This window comes from Aaosphaeria arxii, assembly GCF_010015735.1.
Source record: "Aaosphaeria arxii CBS 175.79 unplaced genomic scaffold BU24scaffold_4, whole genome shotgun sequence".
NCBI lineage: Eukaryota > Fungi > Ascomycota > Dothideomycetes > Pleosporales > Aaosphaeria > Aaosphaeria arxii.
Window position 1 is genome coordinate 1887366 of NW_022983477.1, and position 15908 is coordinate 1903273.

General features: G+C 50.6%; 6 protein-coding genes across 6 annotated transcripts; 4 read left to right on the forward strand and 2 right to left on the reverse strand.

Moving 5' to 3' along the window:
• Positions 1 to 962: 962 nt before the first annotated feature.
• On the forward strand, positions 963 to 1723 carry BU24DRAFT_462113 (uncharacterized protein; the record flags this gene model as incomplete). Its single annotated transcript, XM_033531961.1, has 3 exons — positions 963 to 1208; positions 1261 to 1473; positions 1526 to 1723. The coding sequence occupies 3 exons, from the start codon at positions 963 to 965 to the stop codon at positions 1721 to 1723; spliced, it is 657 nt and encodes a 218-aa protein (XP_033384230.1).
• On the reverse strand, positions 1714 to 3822 carry BU24DRAFT_441368 (4-coumarate-CoA ligase-like protein). The gene is made up of 3 exons (XM_033530439.1): positions 3496 to 3822; positions 2787 to 3425; positions 1714 to 2731 (listed from the first exon to the last, which is right to left on the reverse strand). The coding sequence occupies exons 1-3, from the start codon at positions 3593 to 3595 to the stop codon at positions 1806 to 1808; spliced, it is 1665 nt and encodes a 554-aa protein (XP_033384231.1). The 5' UTR covers positions 3596 to 3822; the 3' UTR covers positions 1714 to 1805.
• Positions 3823 to 3933: 111 nt separating this feature from the next.
• Positions 3934 to 5151, forward strand: BU24DRAFT_422201 (uncharacterized protein). Its single transcript, XM_033527931.1, has 2 exons — positions 3934 to 4233; positions 4296 to 5151. Exons 1-2 carry the CDS (start codon positions 4143 to 4145, stop codon positions 5096 to 5098), a joined length of 894 nt encoding a protein of 297 aa, XP_033384232.1. The 5' UTR covers positions 3934 to 4142; the 3' UTR covers positions 5099 to 5151.
• Positions 5152 to 5460: 309 nt separating this feature from the next.
• BU24DRAFT_450533 (60S ribosomal protein-like protein L36) lies at positions 5461 to 6433 on the forward strand (the record flags this gene model as incomplete). The annotated part of the gene is made up of 5 exons (XM_033531033.1): positions 5461 to 5488; positions 5550 to 5579; positions 5670 to 5769; positions 5937 to 6018; positions 6151 to 6433. The coding sequence occupies 5 exons, from the start codon at positions 5461 to 5463 to the stop codon at positions 6229 to 6231; spliced, it is 321 nt and encodes a 106-aa protein (XP_033384233.1). The 3' UTR covers positions 6232 to 6433.
• A 310-nt stretch (positions 6434 to 6743) lies between these two features.
• BU24DRAFT_346929 (uncharacterized protein) lies at positions 6744 to 8321 on the reverse strand (the record flags this gene model as incomplete). Its single annotated transcript, XM_033523506.1, has 1 exon — positions 6744 to 8321. The coding sequence occupies one exon, from the start codon at positions 8319 to 8321 to the stop codon at positions 6744 to 6746; it is 1578 nt and encodes a 525-aa protein (XP_033384234.1).
• Positions 8322 to 9005: 684 nt separating this feature from the next.
• On the forward strand, positions 9006 to 10658 carry BU24DRAFT_450535 (DUF1000-domain-containing protein). The gene is made up of 3 exons (XM_033531034.1): positions 9006 to 9183; positions 9257 to 9404; positions 9485 to 10658. Exons 1-3 carry the CDS (start codon positions 9105 to 9107, stop codon positions 10290 to 10292), a joined length of 1035 nt encoding a protein of 344 aa, XP_033384235.1. The 5' UTR covers positions 9006 to 9104; the 3' UTR covers positions 10293 to 10658.
• Positions 10659 to 15908: the final 5250 nt, after the last annotated feature.

Sequence of the window (15908 nt, forward strand, 5' to 3'; positions counted from 1 at the left end):
ATCGATCGCCACAATCCACCGCAATCGAATCTCACTCTGCACTTTTTATGCCTCGTACCTCTTAAGTGCTTTCAACGTCAACCCAGCCCTCTCGGCCCGTTTGAGCCCTCGGCTTTACTATTGAGTACCTTCATCGCTACCTCGTAGTTGCCTGTCTATACCAACACTCAAGTACTCGTCAATTTTTCAATTGCTCTCCACTGCAGATTGCTACACCGTACATTAGCTATACATTCTGCCGAGCCCACCTACACAACATATTCCGATACAGGTACACTTGTGCTCCTCCTGCAAGACAATACGGTGGTCTACTCCTCTCAATCGGCAGTAAACCCCGAACGTATCAGTGACGCGCCAACGAGCGGGCCCACAGCGAAGATCTTCAATCGTGATTGCTTTAAGGGTCCACGACGTCATCCTGCGCACTACGTTCAGTTCCCTCTTCAATAATTAGCAACCAGGAATACAAGGGCCGATGGGCTTGTTGGCGCACAGCAGTAGCTCTTATTCGTAGCGGTTCAACAGACCGTGAATCATCTGTTGTTACGAGTGCACGGCACGATTCTCCCGTGTCTCCCTCTAATTCTACGAGATACTACTGAGGCTTACCAACCCATAGGTACGTCACCATTAACGCAGCATCATTCCTTGCGCAGGGATTAATAGTAATTGTCGCACGGTCTTGACTAGCGATCTCACGAAATCCAGATCGTTGTTTCGATTCCATCGAGTGCAGCACGGGCCCCGCACGTCATCACGTGTCAGTGTATTCACCGTTCCCAGCTAACCTGTCTGGGGCCATATCGCATTTTCTACTGCTGTTCTGCCGAAGGCACAATTTTTGTATGTAATCTCACTTCCATGAGTAAGAAGTTGTTGACATTCGGGTGAAACTACTACAAACATTGGTGATACAATTGATTTTCCTTGAACTAACTTCTGTAGTAGTGGAGCATAAGGAAATGACGAATAGAATTTCTCAATTCCCAGTGTTGACCACGGACGAATTCAAGATTGCAAGTGCTACACTCTCCAGGAGATTTGAGCAGCTTAATTCTTCACAGAGCACGTGGCTGTCTGTGAACGTGCTTCGAGAGGAACAATGTACATTTCTACAAATTCTGAAAGCCCGACCCGACCTCAATGAATCCACTACAAACATCCATGGGAGTGCAGAGCCCTTGCCGATCGAGGATGATGACGAAGAAGTACATCTATAATAGCAGTGTCTGATTCAGATCCTTATCTAACGATTCCTAGGAAGTGCTCCAAAATGTGCGACCGTCGTCAGTGGTGATAACTTACGACGTCCTACTCTCCCCAAGCTACCAAGTGCCAATGCTCTACATCAGCTTCATAGATGCGCAACATCGTTATCCACCAACAATGGAAACACTCTATAGATACCTCATACCGAGACAGTTCACAGAGCAAATAAACAGTGTAGGCATTATTGGCGGTATTACGATAACGGTACAGTCAAATCCGCATTTATACCATTCCCACAACCATTAACTTTGTACAGGACCATCCACTCACGGGCTCACCTGTCTTCTTCATACATCCCTGTCAAACAGCTGCGGTCATGGAAGCCAGCGTGGGTAACAAGGAACTGACACCCGTCGAGTATCTCATGGTATGGATTGGGGCCATGGGTGGATGCGTCGGCTTGAACATTCCAATTGCATTAGCTCAAAATGATGATACCCCGTGCAGCGAATAGATAGAGTCAAACAAGGACAATAATGAAATGAGACAGCCCATATTTTGACAGCATCTTGAAGTTGACTATCTACATATGCATTTTATAGCTTAGATTTAGCTGCATTCTCTTCCTCTTGAGCCTTTACCTTGAGCAACCTCCTCAAGATCTTTCCACTTATGCTCTTAGGGATCTCATCGACGAACCTGATACCGCCCCGCAACTTCTTGTGGTTCGCCACTTTCTTGTTCAGCCACTCCACAATCTCCTTCGCCTCCTTCTCCCCCTTCCCAAGACCATTCGCGGGCACAATATACGCTCTCGGAAGCTCGGTGGCCTGCTCCTTGTCGAAGACACCAATTACGGCAACGTCGTTGACGTTCGGATGAGCCACGAGATAGCCCTCGAGTTCTGCAGGCGCAACCTGGAATCCCTTGTACTTGATCAACTCCTTAACGCGATCGGTAATGTAGAAATTGCCGTCCTTATCTTGATACCCGACGTCGCCCGTCTTGAAATACCCATCAGCAGTCAAAGCATTAGCCGTGCCTTCGGGATTATTCAGATATCCCTTGAAGACGTTGGGACCCTTGATCCATAGCTCTCCCACCTCACCGACCGGCACCTCCTTCTCCTCCGGAGACATGTACTTCGCGGTCTGGTACGGCAGCAGAGTTCCCACCGAGCCGATGGTCTTGTTCCAGTCGCTCCAGGGCTGCGTGTGCGTGGTGGGACTCGTCTCGGAGAGCCCGTAGCCCTGTTTCACGGGGATCTTGAGACGGTTGTGGACTGCTTCAACGAGTTCTCGCGTGAGAGGAGCGGCTCCGGAGTTCATCATGCGGATGGAGCTGAGGTCGTATTTGGAGACCACGGGGTCTTTGCTGAGGAGGAGAACGACGGGAGGCGCTACGTAGGCGAATGTGATTTTGAGTTCTTGGATGAAGCGGCAAACGTCTTCGAGGTGGAATCGCGGCATGACGATGAGTTGCAGGCCTGAATACAGACTCTGGTGAATCAAACATGTGAGGCCTGCCAATTGGTTAGCCTGTGAACGTATGATGGGTTTGATAGTAACAAAGCTTACCGTAGATGTGGAAGAAAGGTAGGAAAGCTAATAGCTTATCACCCTCCCCAGTTGGGCCGCCTTTCCAATTGAGATTTCCCGCCTCGGCGGCTTTGATCATCATAGTATTCGCAACGATATTTCGATGCGTGAGCATGACACCCTTGGGATGCCCAGTAGTTCCAGAAGAATATACCAAGAACGCAAGGTCCTCACTCGGTTTCTTCATCTTCGTCCTCCGCCATCTCGTCGACTTAGAGATGTTCTGAATGCTCGTGAAGTGCTTCGCCTTGTGTTCTGGATCGCGCTCGTCGCCAATGATGATGACCCTGTCTTGAGGGATGCCGACTCTACTCGCAGCCTCCCTCGCCGTCTTAATGAACGGCATCTGCGTCACCAGAGCCTTCGCGCCTGAATCCTTGAGCTGGAAGGCTAGCTCATCGGCGGTGTAGCCAGGATTGGTCGGACTCAGGATCCCGCCCGCCCATAGACAGCCCCATGTTACCGCGGGCGTGTCGATGCAGTTCGGCGTGTATAGCGCGAGGACATCTCCCGTCTGCCAATCCCAGAGGCCCTTCAGACCTTTCCCAAATTCGATAGCTGTGTCTCTGACTTGTGCATAGGTGTATGATCGGGAGGTGTAGGGATCGAAGTAGATGACTGTAAGTTGGTATTAGTCGCGTGCTTCGAGATCAAATAGTGAGAGGATAGAGTTGCAACTCGAACGAACCTTTGTCGTCAGGGTATGGTCTATCTTTCCGCTCGAAGAGAAACCCCCATAGGTCTGTATCTGGAATTGGAAGTGCTGGGTACTTAGAATCTACAGGCATATCGGGTGTGGAATACGGATTGATTATGATATTCTAAGAGCTTGGAGCTTTCTAATGAGATTTGACAAGAGAGCAAGAATGGAAGAACGAAGGAAATAAGATAGGAAGGAAGAGGTAGTCTAACGGAGCGTAAAGCCGCCTCTAAGCTCCCCTTGTCATGCGGAGATCATCGTCGTATCAATCATCGTTGGACGCCCCCTCCCCTAGCGATAGAAGGAGCACTACTGGTGCGGAGTGACGATGCTAGGGAGCCACTCAAGGCTGGGGTTTCGACGAACCGAGGCCCGTTTATCGAATAGCGCGGGGTTTATCAGTATAACCTTTCCGAGGTCCGATCCGAAGCCATAAACCACATAGCTTGCAATAAATCGGAGTAATCGTTCTCCATAGTTATTGGTTATCAGGTAGACTATTTCTCCTTCTTTTTTGGGTCTTTGGATTATTGTTGCGCGTCAATCGCGTGTAGTGTTGTTTTGCCAGGCTTACCCATTACAACTAGATCTGGGAAACCCAGCAACGTCAAGCTTGTTAGACAAGTAACACAACGATGGCATCCTGGGCAGAGGCCACCGCGGTCGAGAAGGTCGATACAAAGACATATACATGCAACCTGAGGGATGACTGGTGTATAGGCTCTGGTAAGCTCTCCAAACTAGCTATTTGTCACTAGATTCATTGTCTGATTGTTTGCTTTCTGTAGTCCCTAACGGCGGCTATGTCACTGGCTGTATATTGGAAGTCGTCGCCCTGCACTTCAGCACTGCATTGGCAAAACAGAATCAACCCCATACTATTGCTCTCCATGTCGAGTTCTTGCGTAGGACCCAAGCTGGGCCAGCCACATTCAGGGTGGATGACGTGAAGCTGGGTCGGCAAACTTCCATTGTGCATGTCCATATGTCACAAGAAGGTCGCGAGGAAGTGCTCGCATATGTAACAAACTCGAATGTCGATACCGAAACGGGAGTCACCTTCGATACTGGGTACACGTTGACTCCACCGCCTCCGACAGTCGACCTGGCCAAGCTCGCAGATGACAAGGACGAGAACTGGTTCCGACAGCAGAAGATGCCATTTTCAAACTTCCGAAAAGCTTCCCAAAAGGTCCGGTGGCATTTTCCTCGCAATGGACATGTCAAGAGCAGCATAGCCGACGAATGGCTCTACTTTGCGGACGGTTCCAACTTCACCAACAGCAGCATTGGTTTTGTAGCAGACATGTTCCCTCAGATCGTCGAGTCATATCGTGACAAGAGCCAAGGACCATTCTGGTACCCAACGTTACTACTGAACCTGGACATCAAGAAGAGTCTTCCCCCGGAGGGCGTGAAATGGCTGGCTGTACGCGTGCAATTGAAGCAGGTCAAGAATGGCCGAATGGATCTGGATGTGCATGTGCTTGATGACCAGGGGGAACTTGTTGCTTTAAGCCACCATGTCGGCTTCGTGCTCGATGCAGCACGAAACACGGCCGAGAGGAAGAAACCAGATACCAAGATATAGATACCTAGACATTGTAAAGATTCTGTTGTAATACATTTGATTGGTGGCAGTTGGCATCATCACATTTCTATCATTACCACGACCTTGGCGACTCAAGAATTGCTGAAGTGCAGAAGGAAGACACTGAAATTCTTCTGAAAGGCATCTGGCAGCGACATATTTTTTAGGTCGATAGTATCACAATAGTGTGTTAGACTTGTCCGCGTTGGGAACGTGAAATCTCAGAGTGGTAGAATGCACGTGATCCGCACACCAAATTCGACCAAGCGCTAGCGTGACTTGGCACGCACCACAGACAGGCGAGCCCAAATTCCATGAAATCTCCAACTTCTTGAACATCAACGACGACAACCACCGACAACATGCCTAAGGAAGTGAAGCAGCGCTCCGGTACATACCAATCCATTCCAACGTTGATACTCTGTGGAATCAGCTAACATTATTGACATAGGCCTCATCCTCGGCCTCAACCACGGCCACCGTACGTTTCCCTTTTTACCCACACCTTCGTAACGATGGAAAAAATTACAACCATGATCGAAATCAATTTCTAACTGTGCTGGATGAACAGAGGTCACCCCCAGGCAGCCTGCCACCAAGATCTCGAGGAGGAAGGGATTCTTGTCGAAGCGCACAGCTTTCGTTAGGGACATCGCCCGTGAGGTCGCTGGGTACGTTTACAATGAGGCGGAAAGAGAAAAAATTCCAACATGAGCCATGCTGTGGGCACTGCATCGTGGGCGAAGCATCGCATCACTCGCGTTGCAGTGATCATGCAGCTGTCGCATTTGGAATTACTTTGGAAGAAGAATTACGTCGCTGACTATTGGATCAACAGTCTCGCACCCTACGAGAAGCGTGTCATTGAATTGCTCCGAAACTCCAAGGACAAGCGTGCCCGTCGTCTGGCGAAGAAGAGGGTATGTCTATCCACGCCCATCTACCATCCACCTTGATCTCGACCACCACATACATCCATTCTATCCTCTCACATCAACGACACATACACACACGACCACTTTTGAACATGTAATACTAACGAACTATTCCAGCTCGGTACCTTCGGCCGTGCCAAGAGAAAGGTTGACGAGATGACCAAGGTCATCGCCGAGGCAAGGCGTGCCGGTCACTAAACGAGTGCGCAATGATTCCGAATCGGAAGGGAGTGGAAAGACGGGGCGAAATCCGGAACTCCTCTCTTTTTTTTCCTTCCACGTCTTCCTTGGGTGTTAGGTCTCTTCATGGCGGATTGATATGATATGACTTCCGAACCATTCGTCACTCTCGAGGGATTCAAAAAAAGAAAACGAGGGTGAACGAAAAACGTATGTTAACCGGAGTGCGAAAAACATGGTCAATCGATTTGGGGCACATATATACCAAACAGTGTCAACATAAAATCATGAAACAAAAAATGAGAAGCCGGATCGCTCCCGCACAATGTGACTTTCTTGATCGTATAGACTTGTGATGCATGTTGGTCAAATAGAAACACATTCGTTCATTACAGCATTGTCATTATGCCGTTGGACTATCCAGCTATACTAAGAAACCTACAACGTCCCGGCGTAAAGCCATCCTTATCTATATTGACTACAGGTCAGACCTAACCTAATCATCATCCAACAATGCGGATCTCAGCACTCTACTTCTTCGAAAAGCCCTTCATCAGCAAGTTCTTCAACTTCGATTCCTTCTCGCCCGCACTCAAATTCGATTTCTTCTTTCCTTCGGCCTTGCTTGGCTCTTGTTGGGGAGCTGCTTTTGGCTTCTCTTCCGCCACGGGCTCTTTCACTTGTAGGACCTGAGCCCTGGCCTGCCATTCCTGCTTGAGTATCTTCCGGCTGAGTCTCGCCTCGCTCGACGCCTTGTCGTCCCACAGGAAAGTAACCAACTCGGCTGCTGTGAAGCGAAGATCTTGTATCAAGCGCTTCTGGTCTCGTGGCAGGAGTGTCTGTTGGCCTTTTGGCCCGATGTACTTCAGGTTGAACGGCTCCTTATATAGTAGGAAGTCCTCTACCATGATGTAGATGTCCTTTGCGGTGTCCTCCTTGGTGATGTTTATTTGGATGATCTGCGTATCGGGCATCCGTATTCGTACTGAGCTGCCTTTGTCTGCTGCCGCGTTGAGCTTCTCTTGACGTGCTTTCTCTTGGTCCTCGAGCTCCTTGTCGGAGAGGAGTCGCTGGTTACGCGTTCGTGCTTGCAGGGCCGCTTGGTGTGACTTTGCGTGCTCGATGGTGGGAATGTAATCCGCTTCGTTGTACGCTTGTCGCGCAGCTTGTGGTGTCGATGATGGCGATGCTGCGAATATTTGTACATTACGGCCACTGGCAGCCTCTGCTGATGTTTCGGAAAGGGGAGATGTCGCTTGAACAGGCGAAGGTATCGAAGTACTTTCAACATTCCCAGTAGGTTGTGATGCGGTAGGGACCTCAGCCGAAGCAGAAGCCGGCGCTGGATCAACATCCATCAGATCTGGCTCCGGCTCATCCACCTTTATACTCTCGCCTGCAACTATCTGTGTAGCCTCAGGAGCCGCCTTATCAAGATCGGGTATCGAGGTAGTCTGGGCAGTCGTAGCTGCATGGGCACCGCTTGGTGTGGCATCCGACGCTCTGAAGTACTGCGAGATCTCCGTCATTGCCTCTTCCAGAGGCTTCCCGCTATTCCTGAAGCTCAAGCGCAGCAGGGCAGATCCACTGTCAAAGCCAATCTGTGACAGGGTCTTCTGCAGCTCGACGAAGCTTGCATGTTCACGATGGCCTGGCATGACTGTGATGACCGGCATCTCGTAATGCAGCCTCCCAGCGCCGGATGTGCCATTCGCGCTCATCTCGGGCACCCCGCGCTGCGTGAAGTTGTAGTTGGCGCCCTGCCCGCTCTCGAACTTCCGCAGGAGTTCCCATAACGATGTATTTGAAGCAAACTTTTGTGTGAGGCGGGCACTCTTGTCCGATGCTGGGAGTTGGAGAGCAACTGATATCACCGTCGGCGAACGAGATGCCTGTACCAGTTCGAGTCGTGCACCTTGGGGTAGGTTGGCGAGACGTATCTGCTGGGAGAGCGAGATGGGTTTGTTGTTGTATTTCAGGGTGAACTGGTCCTTGCTAACGCTGAATTTCTGACAAGCTTCGTCGCGGACTTCGGTCAAGTACTTGGTGGGTGTGGTGGGTATCCTGACCGTCTTCGCGGAGGCATTGAATACGACTACGTGCGACATGGCGGATCTACTTATATAGCCTGTATAGTCTATATGTGACGAGTGCGACCTGGGATAATCCCGTAAACAGGGCGATACGGGAGTGAAGACAACCAGAGTGATGTTTCGAGGTGAATTCTACGCGGTCGAGGATGAAGAGAAGGTTGACGACGTGGAGGATTTTGAACTCGGAAGGAGTAATGAACAAATTACTCAAGTCTGCCATGCTTCTCCAAATTAGGTTCTGATAGCACTGTAAGGCGTAGAAGCTCAACGAAGAGTCCGCAAAAATACTTACCAAGCAGAGTCGCAGGTTGGGCGCGGATGGTAGCTGTTGAATAGCGCCGTGTATAGATGTTTGCTATCAAACCGAAGGCGAAGTGAGTGTATATCGATGAGACGTGATCCGGTACAACGGATTAGACGGCACAGCACAGCATGCGTCGACCCCTACGAGCTGCAGTCCAAACTGTTCTATCTGGAGGGGGGTTGAGGTCCGAAGAGTAGGGAAGATTTCTCGAAGCTTCCCCAGAGAGCGTATATTGCTGATGCCTGTCGTGGGTAGGCGGGCGGGCAGGCGGGCGGCGGGCGGTGACGAGCGAGAGAGAGGGACGTCAACAAGCGCCCCGCCTAGAGCGACTTAACCTGACCTGAACCACAACGACCACCAGCCAGACTTATACACTAACTACTTGCTTGCTTGCATGCTCGACATCAGTCAATAACCCCTCCAAACAACCACTTCCACAACCGCCCACAATCGCCGTAATTCAAACATCCAAAGGCTCCGGCCTGCACCCTACAATGTCCGGTCCAATTACAATAACGTCCCCGCAGCAGCTGAGCACTCTGCTCTCATCTTCCCGCATCGTGGTCGTGAAATGTACGTTTGCGCCTCTCTTCTACATTCCTCTCTACAATCAGGCTTGCTGACATTGTTTGTTTTCTCCCTACAGTCTACAATGAATGGAATGCCATGAGCGAGACAATCTCCGCCGTCTACGATTCGCTGGCCGACCAGATCTCACGCCCAGGCGCCGTCACATTCGCAAAGGTCAACGCTGAGCAGCAACCCCAAATAGCACAGAGCTACCAAGTCGCCAGGTGAGCCCCGGCCCCGGATGATCTCATTAAGCCAGGAAGTGGATAACAAGCTAACACAAACATCTTGTAATTCTCAACAGCCTACCAGCCTTCATAATCTTCAAAACCGGCAGCGTGCTCCAGAAGATCAACGGCGCGAACACCCGACAGCTCCACGAAGCGATCAAGCGATTAGCCGCCGAGGCAAACAGCGACGAGGCCTCCGACGACTTCGGAGGCGCGGGCTCGAGCAGTGGTAGTGGAGGAGCATGGCTGGGTGCGAGTCTTCCCCGCGGGTACACCGACGTGACGGACCAGGTCGACGTCCGCGGGCTGGACCTCTTGAATGCGGACAGTGAGTTTGGAACCGTGCGGACGCTGTTCGAGACGTCGGCGCCGAAGTCTCTGGGGAAGGGCAAGGGGAAGGGAGCGTCGACGGGTGGGGAGGCGAAGCCGGACTGGGTGGAGAGCGATGTCGATGAGCAGTTGATGCTGTATATCCCGTTCACGTCTACGCTGAAGGTGCACACCATCCAGATCACCTCATTACCGCCGACCTCAAACGATGATGACGATGATGACGACGACGACGACGACGAGGCCCCCGTACGACCGAAGACCGTCCACATCTACACGAACAAGCAACACAACCTAGGATTCGAGGAGGCGGAGGACATCACAGCGACGCAGACGATCGAGCTGAAGCCGTCAGACTGGGACGCAAAGACCGGGACGGCCAAGCTGGAGCTCCGCTTCGTCAAGTTCCAAAGCGTGTCGTCGCTCGTGCTGTTCGTCGCCGACGGCGAGGGCGAGAGCGAGAAGACGCGCATCGACAGGATCCACATCATTGGCGAGTCTGGCGAGAAGCGCGACATGGGCAAGCTCGAGAAGGTTGGCCACGACGATTGAGCGGCTGCTCTGTATTCTCATAGATTCATGAAAGTTACTTTACTGCTTGCTCAGTCAGTGGTGGAGAATGACTTAGACTTTTTATGTGGAACGGAGAATTATGAACTAGGAATCGGAAATCAAGAATCACAGTTATCAAAAACATTCCAAAGCGAGCCTTATTGCTTTTTTATCTGCTTCTTTGAGGTCTTCACTATTCCTTTCTGAATCTGTTTTCCCAATTAAATGACCATGTGTGCGTGCGTGCATTTAATTGTCGTTAATCAATCATACTAGATTCCGAAAAAAAGATATACAAGTATCACGTATCAAGTATCATTTTTGGCACCTACCACATAGTATAAAAAATCCACCGTGCATCTTCGTAATCTCCAATTGTCATTACTCTGACATTTCTTCTACTGATTGACGGACTCGATGTATAATAATATCCAATACAAGATAGACATATTGATCATAAGACAGGGAGTACGCAAGACAATGTAGACGTGATACACAAGATAGACAAGAAAAGCCCATGAATCTCATCCGAATCTTTGATAAGAAGAAACCCTCAAATCATTAAATTCACACCATACGATACGGTACGTAACGTGAGCCTAAGGTAAAAGATATCAAAAGAACCCCATCCATCCCATGTGGGATGGATGCACCCCAAGGCGATCTCCGCCGCGCACGTTTTCACGATAACTGCACCTACCCACGACCTGAGCCGATAACTCCACGAAAAAGAAAACGGCACACGCGTAACGTGGCGTGGAAGCCATGCATAGTTCTTCGGTTCATGCTTCTCTTGACGCAGGGCGCACATGTCGGTGTAGATGTCGGTGTGCGGGCGATATACATGAAAGAAGCAAAAAGCAACGTGATTGCTTTGATACTCCCCACGCACGCGTCCTGACTCGACATACTCGTGAACGAGCGAGGAACGCTGAACGATAAGGCTATTGATTCATTACGAATTCATTTTCCCACGTGAGGGTATCGTTCAATTGGTTCACGATTTTCACGCATGCATATATCATTTCCAAAATAGTGATAGATGATTTAAGATGATATGTTCGACCCTTTTCCAGTGAAAGCGCCACAGATAGAGACGCCGCCACAAAGTGTATACGATCGATTGTGCAATATGTTTTCTCTGGAAGATTTTCGACGCCGTGTTAGTCACTTTGAGCTTACTCGTGAAAGTGAAGAGGACTAAGAAGCAACAGGGGAAACTGTAAGAAAAATCTCCGCCGCACGAAGAGGAGAAGTTTCGGTCAAGGGGGGGATGCGATTTTATAGGGACGCGGCTGGCCGGGAGGGGAAGAATTTTTCTGCGGTTGGGTCCAGCGCTAGGTGGGAAGGAGTGAGGTAAGCGAGTGAGTGGGAAGAAAGAGAGAGGGAGAGTTGAGTGGCTGGGCGAGGTGGGTTTGGCGCTAAGCGGAGGAGAGGAACTTTTGTTCTTGTTTTCGATTTTCTTTCCTTTCCCTTTTTCTTTTTCTTACATGGCCGACGATGAAGAGAATTACAAACATATGATAGGAAGAGAATGACCCAGCCTAAACAGGCTGTGACTGATCTCACCATTATGAAATTCTGAGGCCATTGGTTAATTTGTCGAAATTTTGTTCTCTTTCTGTGAGTTTCAATCGCTGGAAGCCATAACACGGACGACGGATGGGCGTCACGCAGAAGATGGGAGAGAGGTCGAGAGAAGAAGAAGAGAGTGACTACGAAGGACCGAGAACGTTGAGGAGGATCCGAAACGCATAATCCTACGTTTACGATGTTGCTTCTTCCTCCAACGTCCTCCCGCTCGCTCAGCCAATTCGGATCGAGCGACCGAACGGTTCATTTAGATGATTACGAGAACTGCAATCCTATCGCACTCATCTCTTCTTTATCTGTATAATCTCCCGCCCAATCTCGATGGCGGGCGCGCGCGTGCGCGCGCACTCCCACCCGCGCATGTCTCACCTTCGTTTCGTAATTTCGAATGTTCGAGGAGGATTTCTGTTCCTTCTTTTGCCCACTCGCCAGCCGGCAAGCGAGCGCGATTTGGGAAGGCCACCCCTACCTCCCACCGAAATCTCGCTTGAAGGGCCCTGTGCAATGGTTCCAAAACACGGCCGTTGTTGGGTTACCTGAGCGTTTTATGGCAAGCATTGAGGCGATGGGGGTACGTGTGCTGTAAGAGACAAAAAACGGTTTCGGCGAACGAAGACAATGCGTCGAAGTTCGCGAGAAGAAGTTGATGCTTTTCGCTTGGAGAACAAGGGCGTTGGTCTCGATTGGCTCATCATCCGACGTAGAACGGCGTCTCTTCCTCTTCCATCGATCTTTTGATACCTGAGGCTCCACTACACTGTACTCGCGAGTGTCACGATGTGTATGTGGTTGGGGGGAGTCGTGCTTCAGCATAATTTGATGCGTTCGACCATATCTGCCAAGAAGAACACGACAGACAGTCTCCGAGTCAGAGTGATAGGTAGATATACTCGCCATAACTAGGGAACGCGTTTGAGCTTTTCACGTGAGGGACGCTTGCTGCATCAACGTCCTTATGTAACCATTGCAGCTCCAGGGATGTCTCATAGGCGCAGCAGGGCAAGGCCAGAAGAGGAATGCTTCGCATGTCAAATGTCATGTTGGTTCCCACGTGCAAAGTCGAGGGAAGAACCCTTCTTGGGACGCGTGTCTTGGGTCTTGACGTGTCTCGAAACCTTTTTGACATCAGCCCTCTGTCACTACCCAATGTGGCCGCTAGTGAGAAGCCCTTGTGCAACCTTCGAATTGCGATCAGCAAACTACCATCGATAGTGTACAGATTGACTACACCATCAGGGTCCAAGGGACCAAGAAGATCACCTTTCCAATAGTTAGGGTCAGGTATCAATTGGAATTGACATCAACGTAGATCATCATGCTCGCCGACCAGCTCGTTGGGAGGAGACATCTAGGTATCTGCCGCGGAAGACACATGCAACACACCTGATCATGATTATGAACAGAGTCACGATTCTATCCTCTCTTGTTTCGAATATTGCGTTTATGCAGATGTCCGATGTTCATCCGATGATAAGATCATTCATTAAAGGAAGGGATGGTGGGTATTTTAAGAATGGATGTTAAAGCAATTTCGAAAGCGCAGGGTTCCGAATGTCATTTCACGACGAATGATGGCATCTTCAATCAAAGAGCTTAACGGCGACAAGTTATCCTCAGGCCTGTTCGAATACTTCAAGCAATGCAAATTCTGTTCTCCACTACTGACCTGACTGGACGGTAATGCTTGGTCATTGAAGTTTTGCAATTGGGTGCAGTGGCGGAGCTTCGACATCGACACAAGGACCACATCGTCGACCATGCTGAACGAAAAGGCAGCCGAGGCGAGCGTGTTGAAGTCTCGCCACCGACGGCTCCAGACGGGTTCCGCCGAAAGAGGTCCCACTTACCGTCTCACGATTTGTCGACATTTTGCTTTGTGATGTCTACAGGATGAGAATACCAGTGTAGCGGCAGAAGGGAAGCACCTTGTTGTTGGGATGTTTGTGCATGAAGATCGTACGTGCTGAGCGGTGTCTCTATCACAGTGTATCCTTGCTGGGAGAGTAGACTTGCTCAATGTTCACTGTGGGGAAGGTTGCAGCTCTTCAGAACATCACGGCGCCAGGACCCAGACACGCGGGTACTAGTCGCTCAGGCTCCCGGGAGAATGATACCCTCTCGGCGGGCTAGGCAGTGAAATGTGAAAATTTGTGTGCGTCTTTGTGAATGATACCATCCAGGGCCCCAGGAACCGTTCCAGACTCCCCCAGCAAGACGGAACCCACGCCGCACGCTCAGGTCCCCAGCTGCCTAACATGGTAGATGAAAATCGCCACCATTTCCCGATTCGATCGGGGCGAGCACTTTGACGTTGTTTCGACGAAATTACATTTGACATGGTGTTTGCTAGTCGAGAAATTCGCCGCTGCCAGGCCGGGAATGTCAAAGTGTCACGCCTGGTGGCAGGCATTTATCATCTCGTGAAGGTGGGCCATGAGGCCCGTGAGAACAGAAAGGGCCTTTCGACGTGGATCGGGACGGTCGCTCAATCAGCATCCGCGGGTACACGTGCTCCAGAGTTGTGAGGTTTGTAGGAGAGACCCGTATTGCACCATGACGCATTGACTTCTCACAGACACAATCGTGATGCCTACGCATGACAAAGAAACTCTTTGCCCTGTCCTGCAATGCGTACACGTGTGGGATCTCTTAGAAGCGATACCGGCCACGGTAAGTGCTTTTTCTGACTTCTTTGTCAAGGGCCACGGGTAACATAGCGCCTGGACTTGCACGCAAGATAATGAGGCGATGCTATTGTGAATGTTCGGAGGCACGCTACCTTTGCTGCCGAGTCAAGCACAACACTGCAGTCAGATAGCGAAGTTCACTGTAGGTACTGGCCAGGCACAGCAGGTCGAGGGTCTGCAGTGTAGACTAAAGACTCAGGCATCGAGCTCAGAGGGCGGAAGGGAAGGGAAGTAACCCCGCCGAGAAGGACCACGTTCTCTTCCCAATAGTGGACTGGAGATCAGGGTACGCAGAGGAGAGCAGAGAAGCACGCCAGGAACACGCCTGCAAGCACGCTATCTTGAGTCGATAAGGGCGATCTGGTGGAGCACAGCGTAGAAAGTCTCAGACGGTATGGAAGCTATGGAAGCCATAGTGGACTTCCCCGGCACCGGCTCGCTGGCAAGCGACGCCGCGCGAGATTTTGTTGGAGCGGAAGAGCAGAGAAAGTTCCGCGCCGTGTGCATGCACTGACTGAGTCGTGGACAAGGGTCTTTTTACACAAAGTGGAGAGAGCATTCCTGAGTCAAGACGCTTGCGAGTCGAGGAGGATCGGCTAAAGGAAGTTCCAGAAGGCCGGGGGGGTTGGGACCAAATTTTCTTTACGGGAGGAGGATTCAGAAATGGTCCCAAGGCACGATGAAGCGGGACAGGTTGGGTTCTCACACGGGTGAGGTTAGTTGTGGAGAGGACCGACCGAGCGGGAGTACGTGAGAAGGGACAAGCGAGCGAGCGAACGCATGTTGTGTTTCAAGTTTTGATGTTAAAGATATTCGTTCCTGCGCCTGTTCCTGCATTAGATCAACCACAGTTGGGAGACCCAAAGTTCAGAGAGAGAGAGAGAGCGTGCACTGCGCAGTGTGGGAATACCGTCACTGTGGGGGTTGGGGAGGAAGCCGTCAATCGGCGATTGGCCAGGGTTCAGCAACGGCGCGGTGCACGTGTGTGGTGACTTTGGTGGAGCGAGAGAGATGGACAGAAGCGGTTAGGTCAGGATCAAAAAGAGTTACGTGCGTCTTGTACGTGTGAGGTTAGACTGGGAATGAGAAACGCAGCGAGAGAGGAATAGGTAGGTGGACTTCTCAACGAGGGACGTGAACTATAGTCAGTCAGTCTTGTGTAATAGACGGTGGACGAGTATCTGCTCGTCGTAGACCGTAACTGGTAATGTAAGCGTGAATGTAAGTCCAAGTGTGTAACTGGAGTAGTTAGTACTACTACACTACTACACTACTCCCGTACCCTAGGTTAGGTAGGTAACACTACAGTGCCTTGATGCGTATTGTAAAAGCAGCG

Bases quoted from the DNA above. Each gene is read 5' to 3' on its own strand.
- BU24DRAFT_441368 (XM_033530439.1), bottom strand. From the start codon at position 3,595: ATGCCTGTAGATTCTAAGTACCCAGCACTTCCAATTCCAGATACAGAC. The intron at 3,426-3,495 runs GTTCGTTCGAGT...ACCAACTTACAG, and splicing joins ACCATACCCTGACGACAAAG to TCATCTACTTCGATCCCTAC. The intron at 2,732-2,786 runs GTAAGCTTTGTT...ACCAATTGGCAG, and splicing joins ACCTTTCTTCCACATCTACG to GCCTCACATGTTTGATTCAC.
- BU24DRAFT_422201 (XM_033527931.1), top strand. From the start codon at position 4,143: ATGGCATCCTGGGCAGAGGCCACCGCGGTCGAGAAGGTCGATACAAAG. The intron at 4,234-4,295 runs GTAAGCTCTCCA...TGCTTTCTGTAG, and splicing joins TGACTGGTGTATAGGCTCTG to TCCCTAACGGCGGCTATGTC.
- BU24DRAFT_450535 (XM_033531034.1), top strand. From the start codon at position 9,105: ATGTCCGGTCCAATTACAATAACGTCCCCGCAGCAGCTGAGCACTCTG. The intron at 9,184-9,256 runs GTACGTTTGCGC...TTCTCCCTACAG, and splicing joins CCGCATCGTGGTCGTGAAAT to TCTACAATGAATGGAATGCC. The intron at 9,405-9,484 runs GTGAGCCCCGGC...AATTCTCAACAG, and splicing joins CAGAGCTACCAAGTCGCCAG to CCTACCAGCCTTCATAATCT.